General features: G+C 46.4%; 2 protein-coding genes across 3 annotated transcripts; both read right to left on the reverse strand.

Moving 5' to 3' along the window:
* Positions 1 to 3,055: 3,055 nt before the first annotated feature.
* LOC137843611 (uncharacterized) lies at positions 3,056 to 8,427 on the reverse strand. The gene is made up of 6 exons (XM_068659053.1): positions 8,341 to 8,427; positions 8,002 to 8,133; positions 6,863 to 7,039; positions 4,943 to 5,092; positions 4,696 to 4,799; positions 3,056 to 4,197 (listed from the first exon to the last, which is right to left on the reverse strand). Exons 1-6 carry the CDS (start codon positions 8,425 to 8,427, stop codon positions 4,194 to 4,196), a joined length of 654 nt encoding a protein of 217 aa, XP_068515154.1. The 3' UTR covers positions 3,056 to 4,193.
* A 2,034-nt stretch (positions 8,428 to 10,461) lies between these two features.
* Positions 10,462 to 14,583, reverse strand: LOC137843798 (multiple epidermal growth factor-like domains protein 11). Of its 2 annotated transcripts, XM_068659443.1 has the most exons (9): positions 14,387 to 14,583; positions 13,862 to 13,994; positions 13,635 to 13,775; positions 12,843 to 13,025; positions 12,384 to 12,455; positions 12,164 to 12,290; positions 11,767 to 11,906; positions 10,840 to 11,081; positions 10,462 to 10,756 (listed from the first exon to the last, which is right to left on the reverse strand). In XM_068659443.1, the coding sequence occupies exons 1-8, from the start codon at positions 14,459 to 14,461 to the stop codon at positions 11,014 to 11,016; spliced, it is 939 nt and encodes a 312-aa protein (XP_068515544.1). In that variant the 5' UTR covers positions 14,462 to 14,583; the 3' UTR covers positions 10,462 to 10,756; positions 10,840 to 11,013. The 2 variants fall into 2 exon arrangements, with proteins under 2 accessions (XP_068515544.1, XP_068515545.1); XM_068659444.1 differs by lacking the exon at positions 12,843 to 13,025 and having other exon boundaries at positions 14,387 to 14,582.
* Between the last annotated feature and the right edge of the window lie 249 nt (positions 14,584 to 14,832).

Here is a 14,832-nt window from a genome sequence, read left to right on the forward strand (position 1 = left end):
CATACATGCAGCAGGCATGTCAGACCACAGCTGACATTTAAGAGGCAGCCCTATTAATGCCCAGCCCATTGGCACACACCTTGTCTTCTTTTCTTTGCCTGTGTTCAGAAGAAAATACCTCCCTGCCCAAGTACTATGAAATATAGGCTGTGGCCAAAATCCCAGGGAGTTTCCATGATGTCAAAAAAAAAAAAAAAAAGAAAAAAGAAGTAAATAAATGAAAAGCCCTCCAGCTAGCAGCTCTGCCTTGCTCTCCCCGTTCTCACACAATGTAGAAATCCGACTGCCCACATCCCTGCCTACAGCACCCCAAGAAATGGCCCTAAAAGTGGATGAGGACTGGACTTCTTCCTGCCCAGGGGCTCCCACCTCCAGGCCTGCTCTTGCTGGGAAAGACCAGGACATCCTTGGATCCTGCACCAGCCCTGTACAAGGCTCACTGTTTGTTTTGGACCACCAGAAAGAATGAGTTCGTCAGCAAATTCTACAAGATAGAGGACAGGGAGCCTAACTGAAAGGAAGCAATTAATCATTCATTTTCCTTACCGACACGGATTGCCTGTCAATGTGCGTAAACTCTCCAGGGAAACTGTGATCCAGAAATAATCCCAATTAGGCAGGACAGTTTCCTGGGTTGCTGTAGGAATAGAGAGCCTCGCTTTGCCAGAAGGCCCTGGGTCTGCTTCACATCTCTTGTGCAAGGAAGTAAAGGGATGATCGGCAGTCCCCAAGCAGGAAAGCTCTCGGCACAGTGTGGCAGCATCAAGAATTTCCTCACTCCCTGCCCATTCACAGCACCTCCACCTCCCACACTCACACACGTGCTCCAAACTTCTCCACCGATGGCAGATTTCAGTGCTGAAGCACTGACCCGAGGGAGACGAGCCCAAGGATGCAGAGGGAAGGAGCCAGCTCCAGCCACGAGCCCTCCTGCACCCCTCGCAGCGTGACCTGAGCATCCCCACCAGCAAGCCCAGCCCTGCCGCACAGCCCTGAAACCCAACTTGGATCCCACTTTGGGGTACGAGCTCCCCTCAGCACAGACAGAGCCTGGGAGGCTGGAACAGGGAGGAGGACGAGCTCAGGTAGGAAGGAGCAACAACAGCAGGGGCAGGCAGACTCCGGAGAAGCCAAGCTCCCCTTTTTCTTGCCAGCTTCCCTAGCAAAGAGCCGGTGAGAAAATAATGGGTATTTATAAGCAAACCTGTCTCTAAGGCAGCATTTTCCAAAGTCTAATAATAGGGTTTGGACTTGCTTATCGTGTGATTCAGACGGCGTTGCATAAAGCTGCTGGAAAGCTCCTGAATGTCCCCTGAGCATGTTCCTGGGAAGCAGGGGCAGGGTGGGCTGTGGAAAACAAGCTCCAAAGTCTCCTCCCAGGGAAAGCCAACCACACCGCCTGTCCTGAAGCAAGGTGAGAAGCTGAGGACACTGATGGCTGTCCCTGATGCTTCCACCTTTGGTTTCTCGCACGCAGCAGCACCGAGCAGAGCCCAGGTTGCAGTGCAACAAAACACACAACCTACAGGTCGATACCTCCTGTGGGATGTGAGCTAGGCTCGAATACCAAGCCGGTCCTTACTTCTGAACTTAGTCCAGGTAAAAAGGAAAGAGCTTTTACCAGCTGGGCCTCAGCAAAGAAGCATCAGGTTCACTAGAGACAAGGCAAGGAAGTAAGGGGCAAGAAGGGCAATTAGCATTTGAAGCTGATTGTCACTGTTGCAGGTGCCAAATTTTGCTCCTGTCCCTTCAATATCCCTCCGAGGGGACACAGCCTGCTCTGGAACCAAATATCCTCACCCTGCCTTACAGAAACGTCCTGTGTGCTGGCAGTGCCACGCAGCCTTTGCCCCTACTTCTTCGCCCAGACACAGCCCCACAGCTCTGGGAGCACAGTATTTCACATCATCTTCCTATGGAAAGAAGACAGGAAGCTTTGAACAAGAAAAAAGCCCCCAGCCAAGGAAAGTTTAAGCATCACCTCTGTGGAGATGCGTTGTCCTTTTGGATTTCCTTTCAAAAAAAACAGTAAATTTGCTTTGAACCAGCTCAGCATCATGTTGAAGTGCAGGAGTGCCCTCTTCTGATGTGGCAGGGCCCTAGCTGGATGTGAGCAGCTACCGTGGCTGCCTGCCCTTGGAGCTGTTTGCAGCTGAACCCCCAGAACAGGCAGAAAAAGCTGAAACAGACCTTAAATCCTGCTGCAGGAGACAGGCAGGGGAAAAAAATAGTTGTGTGGTGAATCGTGACTTCCCTTGGCCTGTTTCTGAGCATCAGTCTGCCTCACTGCTGCCTTCCTCGGGGACTCCCCAGCCAGTGTCAGCGTCAGACACCAGAAGCAGTGCAGAAATCCACCTCGATTTTACTTTGCCACCACAAAAAGCCCTTTGTCCCAGCACGGAAAAAGACAAAGGTGGGAAAAATCAAACCACGACTGCCTGCACAACGCAGATGTGCCACCCAGCAGGTCCGGCCGCAGCTCTCCTCCCTGCCCAAGGCAGCTGGAGGCAGGGAATACAGCCATGGCAGGCCAGCAGCGTGTGGTTTGACCCTTTACCCATGAGGTCGCAAGCCACAAGATTTCATTCTTTTAATAGAGATCATAAATTAGCTGCCCCAAACCTGCCTCCTCGCAGTGAGATCATAAATTTGCTTTAATGGGGGTCAAAAACAAAGAAAAAATTGAAGTCTCTCCCCACAAGCTTGCTAACAAAACACCTTTAAATTGTATTTTTTTAAATTGTATGTATCTTTCTAAGATGTCTGGAAAGTCTTCTCATTCTGGAAGAAAAAGACTTTTAAAATCAAGGTTTCTATTTTATTTCAAAACACAGGGCCCAAGTGTTCAGTTCTCGCTGTTTTTCCTTAGTCTCCTCTTATCTTTGATCTTCTTGTAGGTCTCTGCCTTAACGTCATCTATTTCTGCATCGACTCTTCCCTTTACCACTCCTCTGCCACATGCTCACAATAAGTAAAGATAAGGAAATATTTAAAAAATATTATGGCTACCAGAAGTTAAGCTACAAGAAAATGAGAGCCATGGTCCTACTGATAGATGTGTTGGAAAGAAGCCTGAACAAAACACAAATTGTACCCAGTTGGCGGACAAGAGCTTCAAAGATTTTGTAAGCCAAGGGTCGTTTATAATCACATAATGTTCATTATAACCCAGGCCAGAAAAGCTTCCCCAGTACTGTTGCAGCCAGGAGGTGCCATCTTCCTAAAGTTAAAGGAATTCCCAGGAAGGCTTAAAATTTAATCAGGATGTAGTAAACACCTCTTTTTCCCAGGAAGTTTGTTCCTGTGGCTAATTATTTCAGTTCTTCCAAATGCAGACCTTACTTCTAATCTGAGTTTAGTTTCAGCTTCTAGCTATATTAAAACTGCGTTATGATTTTCTCTAGTAGATTGAAGGGCTGTCTGCTATCACAAACCTTTTCCTACTAAATCCTGTTACACCACGCTGAAATCACTCCTAAGCTTCTCTTTCACAGATTAAATGAACCGAGCTTCTGCAGCTCCAAGGCGTACTGGTGAGATGGACAAATGCTAACAACACTTTTCTGCTTGTGTTGTGCAGGCCAGGACTGCTGGCTTGCCAATGGTTATTGCACCACCTCGTGGGAAAAGAGAGAAAACACAGAACAGGGAAAAGGATGCCCAGTTCAAATGCTCATCAAGTGTAATTGTGAGGCTAAATAAGGGTTTCGTAATGAACTGAACCTATGGGAAAAACAGTAAAAGACCATGTATAAGGCTGGGACAGAATGTGAGGCAAATGTAGAGGGAGAAGGAATAGCTTTGAAGCCATTCAGTGAGATCACAAGCAGATGCTGTATGGCCAACCTGGAGGGCTAAGAACAAAGTCTTCGCAGTTATTTAATCTTGAGCATAAATATTTGCACACAAGAGACTGATTTATCCTACAGTAATGCCATCAGCTGCATTTTCCCACTAACAAGTGACTTTCTTACCGCACCCTGTGTTACACAGCGACGTCTGAGCCAGATCAAACAATCCTGCCCCACTGCAATACCGTCCTGCTGGGCAGGGCTGGCACTGCTCTTCTGCCTCCAGGCCTGGGACAGCAGAGAAGGATCCAGGAGGACAGGGCTGGGGATACCCTGTACCACTGGGGCAGAAATGCCCAACAGGACAGATGTCATTACCAGGCACACCTAGGCCAGCAGATTCTACCTGTGTAAGAAAAAAAGAGAAAACAGAGAAAGAAAGAAAGAAAAAATATTATTGAAACTAAAGTTGGCACCAAGTACTACAGAGATAGGTTCTGGAAAGGTTGTGTATGAGCTGAGTCCTGCAACCTTTCTGCCATTGAAACTTCATGAAGACACAGCTGGCATAAAAAGGTCTCTCAAAGTGTTGGCTGCTGAGCCATGGCTATCTGATCACTGATGCCATCATTTGGAAGAGACCATAGCACACTCCAGTACAATCTACAGAAATGGAGGTCTGGCCAGAAGTTGTTAGCAGGCAGCTCCATGTTCCAGCAGATGTTAAGAGCAGAACATTAGGCAACCTGGGGAGCTCTCAAGGGCAGCAGTAGCAGGCAAGAGTAACTCTATAGAGAGCAGTAATACTTGGAAAACATTACACTAGAAGCTATGAGATTGTGACAGTCCAGTCCTTGTCCCCAGGAAGCTAGGCTTACTGTGCTGCTGCCCAGCACTCGCTCACCCTGTGTTTGAAGGGCGCTGGGCTGGTGGCTCCGCTGGCACAGCGATAACCTGAGTAGCACAATCCAGAAGGCTGGGACAGACCTGGTGCTGAGCAATACATGCCTAAAACGAACAGAAAAGCAATCTCCATGAGATGGCTTGCACAGAAGACTGGTGGAGGAGTCAGTAACATGAAGGGAGAAGACACACTTTACTGAACTATTCCATGTATTCCCCTGAGTTTCTCTTGCCATGTCCCTGCTTACCTGCTGGACAGGGCTCACAGTCAGAGCTGCTAGTGGCACCAGCCCTGGGGCCAAAGGTTCCCTTTGGACACGGATGCTGTGCACTGAAGTTGGTACCTGGCAGACAGAAGTACCCAGCAGGGCACAGCTCAGGAGTATGTGCTCCAGAACCTACGACACAAAGGAGAGCATCTTGCTCAGGAAATATTACAAGACATGACAGGCAATGTCGTTCTCTATCAACATATTCAGTCTTCCTCCTCCTATCTTAGTACAGCCAGACCCAGGACATGGGATTCATCATGTGTATTCTGATGCAGTTGTTCAGATTCCTGTTGCAGTAATTGGAGAGAAACAGCACTTACAGAGGAACTGCGCTTCAAGTGCGATTCATCTCACCCTAAGGCAGACATCTAAAATAAGAAGGATGAATTGCACCCCAGATGTGCCTCTTTCTTTCCACTGACTACAGAGGGAGGACAAAAATCTAGCTCAGATTCAGATGTCTACAAAGGAGCGGTCTTAAGTTTTATTGGAGTAATCCCATCTAGGGGGTAGAACCATGCCCGTGCAGTTATATTTCTTGTGTTTCTTGTTGCACGCTTGAGCTGCCAGACAGGAATAGCCTCATTGTATTTTCCTGGGCACTGAGTTTCTCTCCCCGCAGAGGAGGATTTGGCTTCAGCTTACTCTTTCAACGACAGCCTCAGAGTCTTAGAAATCTGTTTTGGCTTCCGTCCTTGGCAGAATCTGATGCATCTGCCTGCCCAGTCCAATCCACCTAACACTTAGCAGAACCTTAACAGAAGTAAAGGAAGCTACGGCACTCAAAATCCTTTTTGTCCCATTAAGTCTCACAGGAAGACTCAGCCCTTAGTGCCATGGGATCCCTTTTTATCACAACACACAGCCCCCTCATATTTGTTAGGCTGTTCACAGAAGAGTCCAGCTGGGCAGAGTTTGTGCAAGTCCTTCCTCTCTCCTGTAACTGATTGATCCTGTGGCCACATGGTACAGGAAAGGCAGATGTTGTGGGGCAATAAAAGTCTCATGGGCAGCAACAGGGAATGGAATTAGTAGCCAGGTGGACATTAGCAGCCCACAGAATATGGTCATTTGGAAGTGATTTTTCCTAGTCCTACAACCAGAAAAGCAAAGTCTTCAACCATCCTTTACTGATCAAAGACAACAGGAAACCTTCATCTCCTGAGAGAACAACCTCCTTCAGCATACACCCTTAACAGGCATCAGAAAGCAAGAATTCTCTGAAGTTCAGCCTCAGACAAAGAACATCTTAGCAGACAGGAAAGTCAATTCTGATTTATATGCCTGCAGGAAATTATATGCCTGCAGGAAACATGGGCTTCCAGTTAAAATGCTCAATCTTAATTTTGGAAATCTCAGTTGTGGTTCCAGCTCTGCTATAAACTTGTATAAGCTCGGTCGAGCCATTTCCTCTCTACTGCTTCTGCTTCCCACCTGAAAAAGGAAAAGCCTCTTTGCCTCATGGAAGGGGCAGGTGAACTTAAACTACCAGAGTGACCTCCAATAAACATATTGCACAGACAGATTGGGAGAACCTCTGAGAAGGAGCAGCTGTCTCAGAGCAGAGCCCCTGGCTGCTAGCCAGTACCAAGGACCTGCCTGCCTGGTTATCTTCTTTCCCTGAGGGGATGACTATATATAAGACATCTAGAAAGGGTGTCTGAGCCAAGGAACAAAGAAGGTGTAAAATACCACAAAGTGGTCTGGGTGACCTGAGACTGCTATGGAGAACCCAACAGAAACGTTGGAAGAGAAATGGTTTAGGGCATTTATACCTGGTGCAGAAACCTTCATTAACCTAAGAAAATACTGTAAGCGATAAACTTGTAGTGGGTACTTAACTCATCTCACTACGTTGTGTAACCCCAGGTCTTAAATACACCAGCAGACACTCACCACTACAGAAATACCCAGCAGGGCAGAGCTGGCAGTCTCTTGACTGCCATTTTCCACTGTCAGAGTTGAAGTGCCCAGGGCTGAAAGGGACCGGGGATTCAGTAGGAGCCAGGGGGCACTGCTTATGATCCGGCTGTGTAGATCCAGCATCACAGAAATAGCCAGCATAATACAATCCTGCAAGAAAGCAAAGATTCAGCATTAGGGTTAAGCATAATATTAAAACCAAAATGGTGTTAGGTACACGTGATACACACCAGAAACACTGGTCAGGCCCTCTCCTTGTCAGAACTTCCCCCCAGGGCAGGGCAGGCAGGCGTTAGGGTAAACCATTCCAGACAGAGGCAGAAATGTGCCAGTGGGACACGGCTCTGGCTTGCTGCTGCTCGGTGGAAGTGGCTCTGGAGAGAAGTACAGGTTCTTCATGCATCAGCTTTCCAGCTACACTAGCCCCAGCCACCTCTCATGTAAGATGCCAAAAAGATGCTGGCTAGGAAGGAAATCTCATCATCCTGCACTCCCATAAGAGACAAGGCAACGGTGTACAGCTGTAGGTAGATGGCAGTGTTCCTATGAGAAAAGGCTGTGAGAGGTTGGTCATGGGTGCTGGCTGAGGTCAACTCCCATTTATTCCTGGTCCAGGCACAGCAGAACAGTCACTTGCTTAATATAACTATAGATTTAACCAAGGAAAAAACAAACATCTAAGTCTTTCTCATTCAATTTAATTGGCAGTCTCATTAAAGGTGATGTTGGAGGACAGCTCTCACCGTGCAGGGAGAGCAGCAGAGACTTACATGTGCTCAGCTCACCGTGGCTCTGTGACCTTTCCTTCAGGATGGCTCAGGAATGAGCTTCCCCCCCACCGCTGCACAGCAGCAAGTAAGGCCACAGACTGAGGCTGTTGTGTAATTACTGTCTGAATGCACATTTAGGGCTGATGCTTCCAATACAACAGCACCGGATTAGAGGCTAAGCTCTCGTGCTGACAGCAGCTGCCCCTTGGGCAACATAAAGGCATGCTTCAGTGCAAAATAACAAGGGGCTGCAAAACAATGGCACAGCCTCAGATGAGCTCAGCAGCTCACCCAGCACCGGGAAGAGAAATGCTGGTATGCATCAGCTGCTGGCAAACCTACCTGGGGGACACGGAGATGGAGAGGAGCTTCCTGCAGGACAAAAGTGACCTCGAGGACAGATGTTCCCCACTGCACCACCCATAGGGTTTGGGAGCATGGAGCCCCCTGTGTACAAGCCAGCCTCACAGGCACCTGTGAAAAACGCAATTTATCACAACTGGGAGACACCTTCATCACATCAGCACCATAAAATGAAGCTGATCGGTGCTGAGGATTAGCAATAGTTTTAACAGCAACCAGTTTTTTAATAACATCTCAAAGTATGTTATAAATGTCTACTGTCAAAACTCTCTCTGCTATGTTATGTTTTACTACTTTTTTTTTTTTTTTTTTTTTTACATTCAGACAGAGGAACTGAATCATGAAGAAGTTGTAAGTTTTGGCCAAGGTCATTGATTTGTCCATTGGAAGAGACTCGTGATCCATGCAACATGGTCCAATGACAAATCCGCTATTAGAGCATCTGTTAATCCTTTAAATGAAATTTCTCTGAATGAGTGGGTAGGTGCAATCAGACTCACCTGCAGGGCAATCTGTGTAGTTTATGGAAGCAGTCTTACAGTAAAAACCTTCTGGGAACTCCAAACATTGTGCCATACTCCAGGATGGGTTATAACTCCCTGCAGGGCAAGGCTGGGCTCTGCTGCTCCCCACCATGCAGTAATGTCCAGGTGACACGGTCCTCCACTGATTGTTATCTTTGAAGAAAAAATGCCATTGTTACAAAAAAAAATTCCATACCATTTACAAACTCAGAGGACAGCTTTGCAAAATAACTATGTTGGATTCAAATAGTGTGAAGGTCTGCATTCATCGCTTAGTCTTTATGGCTTCACACTTATCCTTTTCCAAGACAAGGGATCAGAATTTTGCACACAACAAATCTCATTGGGCTGTCCATTTAGAAACTGGCACCACTTTTTCCTTTCACGAGCACAGCTTACCCTGGGAGGTTTAGGAGAAATGGCTCCTCCACTACAGTAGAATCCAGCTTCGCATAATCCAGTTAGAGATAAAAGTCTCTAACTATGGGCCTACCTGATGGGATTCACCTCGATTCCCAACTTAAAAGTGGGGCAAAAATCTCATGCTAAAATCGTATTTGCATTGAACAATGCAGTGCTGCATACGAATACTGTCTCAAAGGCTGCAGATAGTATAATCAATTTATAAGACCGTTTGCCCAAGGTAATTTAAGCTAATTTTTAGCAGGACATGACGTTGTGGTCATATTGCTTCTGGTTTTCATCTCACTTGAGTACATCTGCACAGTGTAAAACTTTGCCTTCTAAGTTTCTTTTCCACGGATCACCTTATTTAAGTTTATAAAGCATTACATAAGGTACGTGTGGAAACATGGAGATGACAATCTCCCAGACAAGTACTTTTTTCCCTCATTTTTCCATATAACATCTCTTTAAGGTACATTTTAGATTCAAGGAGTAACTCATTTTCTGCTTGTTCTCTGAAGTGCTTGACTCCAGTCATACCAAGGAAAAAAGCAAGACAATTGCAAAGTGTTTCCAACTCCAGTTCAGTATATGCCTTTAGAACCCCTAAGGATCAACAGGCAGCTGAATATTTCTCTGTCTTCATTTCCACATAACACACTGGGTGTGAGACACTGTAGCCTGTCATTCATCCACTGAACCATGAAAATGCTACCAGTGAAGCTCAAGAACATACAAAATAAATTTTTGTAAGTTGTCCTATCCTGAGATACGTTTACATGCCATTTACCTGGGTCACAGGGGGTACAGTGAGACAGGAGGCTGCTTCTATTTTGTGGGTTGTAAGTTCCCTGCGGACATGGAAACTGAGTGGCAGCAGCAGTACTGGTAGGGCAGTAGTGGCCAGCTGAACACTCATTCTCCAAAAATGAAGAGGAATTTTTGGGGCAGAAGAACCTAGTCCAAAGAGGCAAAAAAAAAAAAAAAAAAAGGAGGTCCGATTAAAAAAAGGAGGGAGGGGGAGGAATTTCTAGCACTATTCTATCCACAAACACCTAAATAATGAGTTAATGGTGGCAGAAGCTAGCCTAATATGGCTGCTGCACTGCGCTGTACTGACCACAAAAGAATCCTACTTAGGTATATTGCCACATTCTTAGTTGTTTCCTCATATGCCAAATTGATGGCATAATTGCAAAAGCCACAGAGACGTAATTTTCTTAACTTGAGTCATAACACATCTAGGCTGCGAATCATCAACTTGTAAAAGTTAATCAAGGTCAAATCCAGTTAGTAATTGGAGACAAATCCCCTAAGGGAACGCCAGCATCAGGTGATACACAAGACCTTCTTCCCCTGTATCACAGCTATGCCAGCCTGTTGCCAGGGGAACCATTTATTACTTCAGACATGAAAGAGGTTTATGGTGCCAATAGTTCCCTTGCTTTAAATAGACTTCTGATCTAAATCCTCTTCCACAGTAGTTGTACCTGGGTTTAGGACTTTGCCTGGTGCCACAATCAATTATCTAGTGTTGTTAACAGCATTCAATAGTTGTCCTGCTTCCTGTCAGATCTAAGTGCTTTCCAGTGGTAAGGTCAGTCATTTTTCCACTGCACAGTGCTCCAAGGCGGTGTGATAAACCATTATTTGCCATAGTCCTTTACTCATTTATGCAACACTCAGGTCACGGACTCACTCTTACCCTTCAGGACAGGGGAGGCAGCTGGATTGCCTTTGTGAGGGGTTATGTGACCCTGCTGGACAAGCCACTGGAAGAGCTGTGCCCTTGGGACAGAAGTGCCCTGGAAAAGAAAGAACAGGTCAGCATTAGCAGTCTTCAGAAAATCTACAGCAAACCAGGCGTGTAAGGGGAATCCTAACTCACCCTGGGGACATGGCTCTGGGTCCCCTGGGCCCATCTCACCCCTGGGGCAGTAGAAGCCAGCTGGGCATGGATTCGCACTGTAGCTGGTAGTATTTTCTGGGCAGTAGTAGCCTGCAGCACAAGGAAAGCACGCAGCTTGTCTGGTGAGGTTGTTGTAAGTCCCTGCAAGGCACGCTAAGGGTAGCTGGTTCCTTCGGGACAGAAGTGGCTCACAGGACAAGGGCCTCCTTTCTCCCACACACCTAGGACACAAAAAGCAGAAGACAAAGCCAACAAAGGCAGCTTATGAGGGAGGGTCAGTGCCAACGAAGGGAGTGAACTGATGAGGATCTCTTCTTAATTATGTTTTCTGGGATCCCAGAAGACAGGACATGAGGAGGCACAACACAGTATCTAAAATGACTATTGTCTCAGCTTTGGAGTTATTCAACATTGTGTCACCGTGTCTTTTTCTTCCTAGCTTCACAGGCAAAGCCACACTGAACGTGTTTTTTTCCTATCAGCTTTCTCAATACTCTGCTTCATATGTAACAAGAATTTTGGAGAATATTTAAATGTCCACAGGAATTGGCCTGGAATTCTTCCCTGGAAGTTATTCTTTCTGGTACACAATAAAATGATAAGGGGGAATCAGACAACTTCCATTACAGGCTGGTACTCACAACTTTCCAGCGTTCAGTGCAAACATCTCATTCAGTAACACAGATGGGGGACTGCCTGCTTTTTCATCCTTGTTATATATGCAGATGTATGAATACCCCACACAAAATTAATACAGGATTTAATTATATTTAAAATTTAAACGACTGAGAAGAGGCAGAAGGACTGGGGGAAGAACTGCCATTTTTCAAAGCTCTCTGTTGTCAAGACCCTTAATTGTCGGACACAACTACGTGGAGACACTGACATTCACCCAGGGCAACTCACCAGGTGGTGATGGTGAGGAAGCTCCAGAGAGGCAGTAGTACCCAGCTGAGCAGGGTCCTGAGGGTGCCGTGAGGCCAGCAGAGCGGCAGTAATAGCCAGATGGGCACGCTGTGCAGCTGGACTCCTGCCCGATGGACAGCCTGTAGAGAGACAGAAGCAAGCTTTCTGTTGGCAAGTGTGCAAGTTCAGCAGGAGGTCCCTGATGCCTACACCCTTGGCCAAGGGAAAACAACCATGAGGCTTTTATAATAAATCCAGAGATGTGTCTAATGAGCCTTACTGGGCTGCAGGTTAAGGACACTGTAGGGAAGCAAAGGAGGTAGTAGATAGCAGTAGAAGAGAAAGATAAAAAGGGAAGGAAAATACAGATTAGCACCATCAGAACCAAGAAGCTCACCTGTCTGAGTAAGTGCCCACAGGGCACTGCTGAGGGATAGCTGTGCCAGCTGGGCAGAAGTGGCCAGGTGGGCATGGGCCACCAGCGCTCGTGTTTGTGGCTCCATTAGGGTTTGGGACACTTGCTCCTACACCGGGAAGAAAGACCAAAGGTTTCCTTAATGATATAGGTTTCTACTTTTCCACTTCTCTCCTGTCCTTGTGAATGCTCCATTCAATACCTGCTGTGCAGAAGAATCCTGGCCAGCAGGGACCACTTGGAGAGGATAATCCCCAGTCTCCACAGAACATTCCTGGAAGATCACAGAGGGAAAAGAGCGTCAGTAAAAACTGTAGAGCTGCTGTGCTGCATGCACTGATTGGAAGGCAAAGATTCAGACTCTGGGTGAGCTGATTCCTCAACATCAGCATTCCGATTCAAATTGTGCTCCTCTGGGAAACCCCGAGTTTAAAACCGAACTTTTATCCTACCTACAGATAACAAAAAAGAAAACACCAACAAGTACGGCTCACTGGGGGATACTATCAGTGGGACAAGGGATCTCCTTTGGTTGTGTATTATTATGCTTGCATTTCCTAGAGGTGGAATGCATCAGTAGATTGGGAGAAGAGAGATGCAGGGAGATCACTCTCTCAGACACTGCTCCACATGGACAATCAGAGTACTGGTATTTCCTCACCTGCAGGGCACTGCTGACACCTCTCAGCCTGGCTGAGTCCATAAGAGGGATTGTAAGTCCCAGGGGGACAAGGATGCAAATGGGTTCCAGTTTTCTGAGGGCAATAGAAGCCAGGAGGACAGTGGTGTCTTAGTTCTTTTGGACAGTGAAACCCAGCAGGGCAAGGAAAGCATTTGTCTTGACCTGTGAAGGAAATTTATAAAAGTGAAAGGAAATATGTGATGAACTGGAAGAAAATACCATGTGCACAATTTTTTTCCTGTCTATTTGTGCACTTAGAGAAGCAGCAGATAAAATAAAGTTATTCTGCAAGCCCTCCTGGAATGACTGGTCTTCAAATATGTACATTCTCCCAAGAGCATCTGATTCAGTAAGCTTCACAAACCCACTCCAATCTCAGAGTCACAGCAACCTCCACATCTCACCGGTAGGTGGCAGGAAGAACTGTAAGGAAATGAGGTTAACTGCTTACTAGCTTGCTGTGCACTGTCACTGCTGCAATCCTACTATTTGACCTGCAGCAGGGGTGAAAGAATCCCTTTCCCCCCACCATGTGACACCAGGAAAAAAAAAAAAGCATGAAAACAAAACCAAACAAACGAACAAAAAAAATCAAAATCAAAAAACAAAACAAAACAAACAAACAAAAAACCCTTTATCTGTCCCAAGTAAAATACTGAGCAACTCATAGCAGTCAGCAGCTATTGAGACATTATTGGACACAGACAGGAGATACAATCCACATCTAGCTTTCCCAAGTCACACTGAAGCTGCAGAGATCCTGTTCCTGACCTGTTGCATTACTGTATTCTCCACTGGGGCAGGGAGAAGGTGCTGCTGAGCCTGCAGGGCAGAAATGTCCTCGAGGACAGATATTTCCAGTGACACCATCCTCTGGCTTTGCAGTTTTTGTCCTTCCCATGCAGTAATAGCCTTAAAGCAGAAAGCATTTGAGTCCTCTGTGTCATGCAATAAAAAAATATTTCTGAGCAGCTAAAGAACTTCTGGTTTTGTCTCACCTTGTGCACAAGGTCCTCCAGGAGCATCTTGGCCAGACAGATTGTCTTTGGGACAAGGCTGGGCTTCAGCCAGGCCGGTCTCATTGCAGAATGTACCCTCTGGACAGTCCCTGCAAACAGCCTGACCATGGCCCTAAAAAAGGGACATAACAAAGAACTTGGTAGATGTGCAGTGTTGCTGCACAGTTAATTCACCTGTGCTAGGCTAAAGCCTCCTCAGGCCACTAATAAATGTGCACTATGCAAAATTTAGGGAAAACTGCCAGATTAGCAACAGAGGAGTGCCAGACTGATAGATCTGGTATCCTGTCCCAAACCTTTCTAGTTCTGCCAAGAGTTCTTCCCCTGCAGGGCAGAAGCGAAGACAGTGGCAGTGACTACTCCGCTTACTAGAAAACCCAAGTTCCTCTTTTTTTAAGCTGTCTGCTTACAGACGCTCCACAAATGACTATTTACACACTCGTACAGTTGCCAATGGCTGTGATGACCCCACAAGCATCTTACAGTGAATTCTAACGTACTTACAGGCTGGAAGCTGCCTAGGGGACATGGCTCTGGCCTGACAGCTCCTGTTAAGGAATAATGCCCCTCCATGACCATCTGCTGAAGAGCACTTTTGGCACCTCCTGTACAGAAGTAGCCAGGTTCACATGGTCCTGAGGGAGCTTGGCTGTTTGTCCCATCACAGTAAAGACCATGTGTAGGGGAGAAAAAGATAAAGATCTTGGGTAGTTTGTTTTGTCACTGAATAGTGTGGTTGCAACACAAAAAAATTCCCCGTAGTCTACCTGGGATCTCACTGAGACCTAGTTCCTGTTTGTTTACAGGCCTTGAAAGGAGGTTAAAAAGTACACATATCACATCACACATGCTTTTTAAAGACCATAACCCCTCAGATTCAGTAGTTTTGTCCTAGAAAGAATACCCTCCTCTATAAAAACAGAGTAGCATCTGCATATAGATCACACAAA

This window comes from Anas acuta, chromosome 23 (genome assembly GCF_963932015.1).
Source record: "Anas acuta chromosome 23, bAnaAcu1.1, whole genome shotgun sequence".
Classification (NCBI taxonomy): Eukaryota; Metazoa; Chordata; class Aves; order Anseriformes; family Anatidae; genus Anas; species Anas acuta.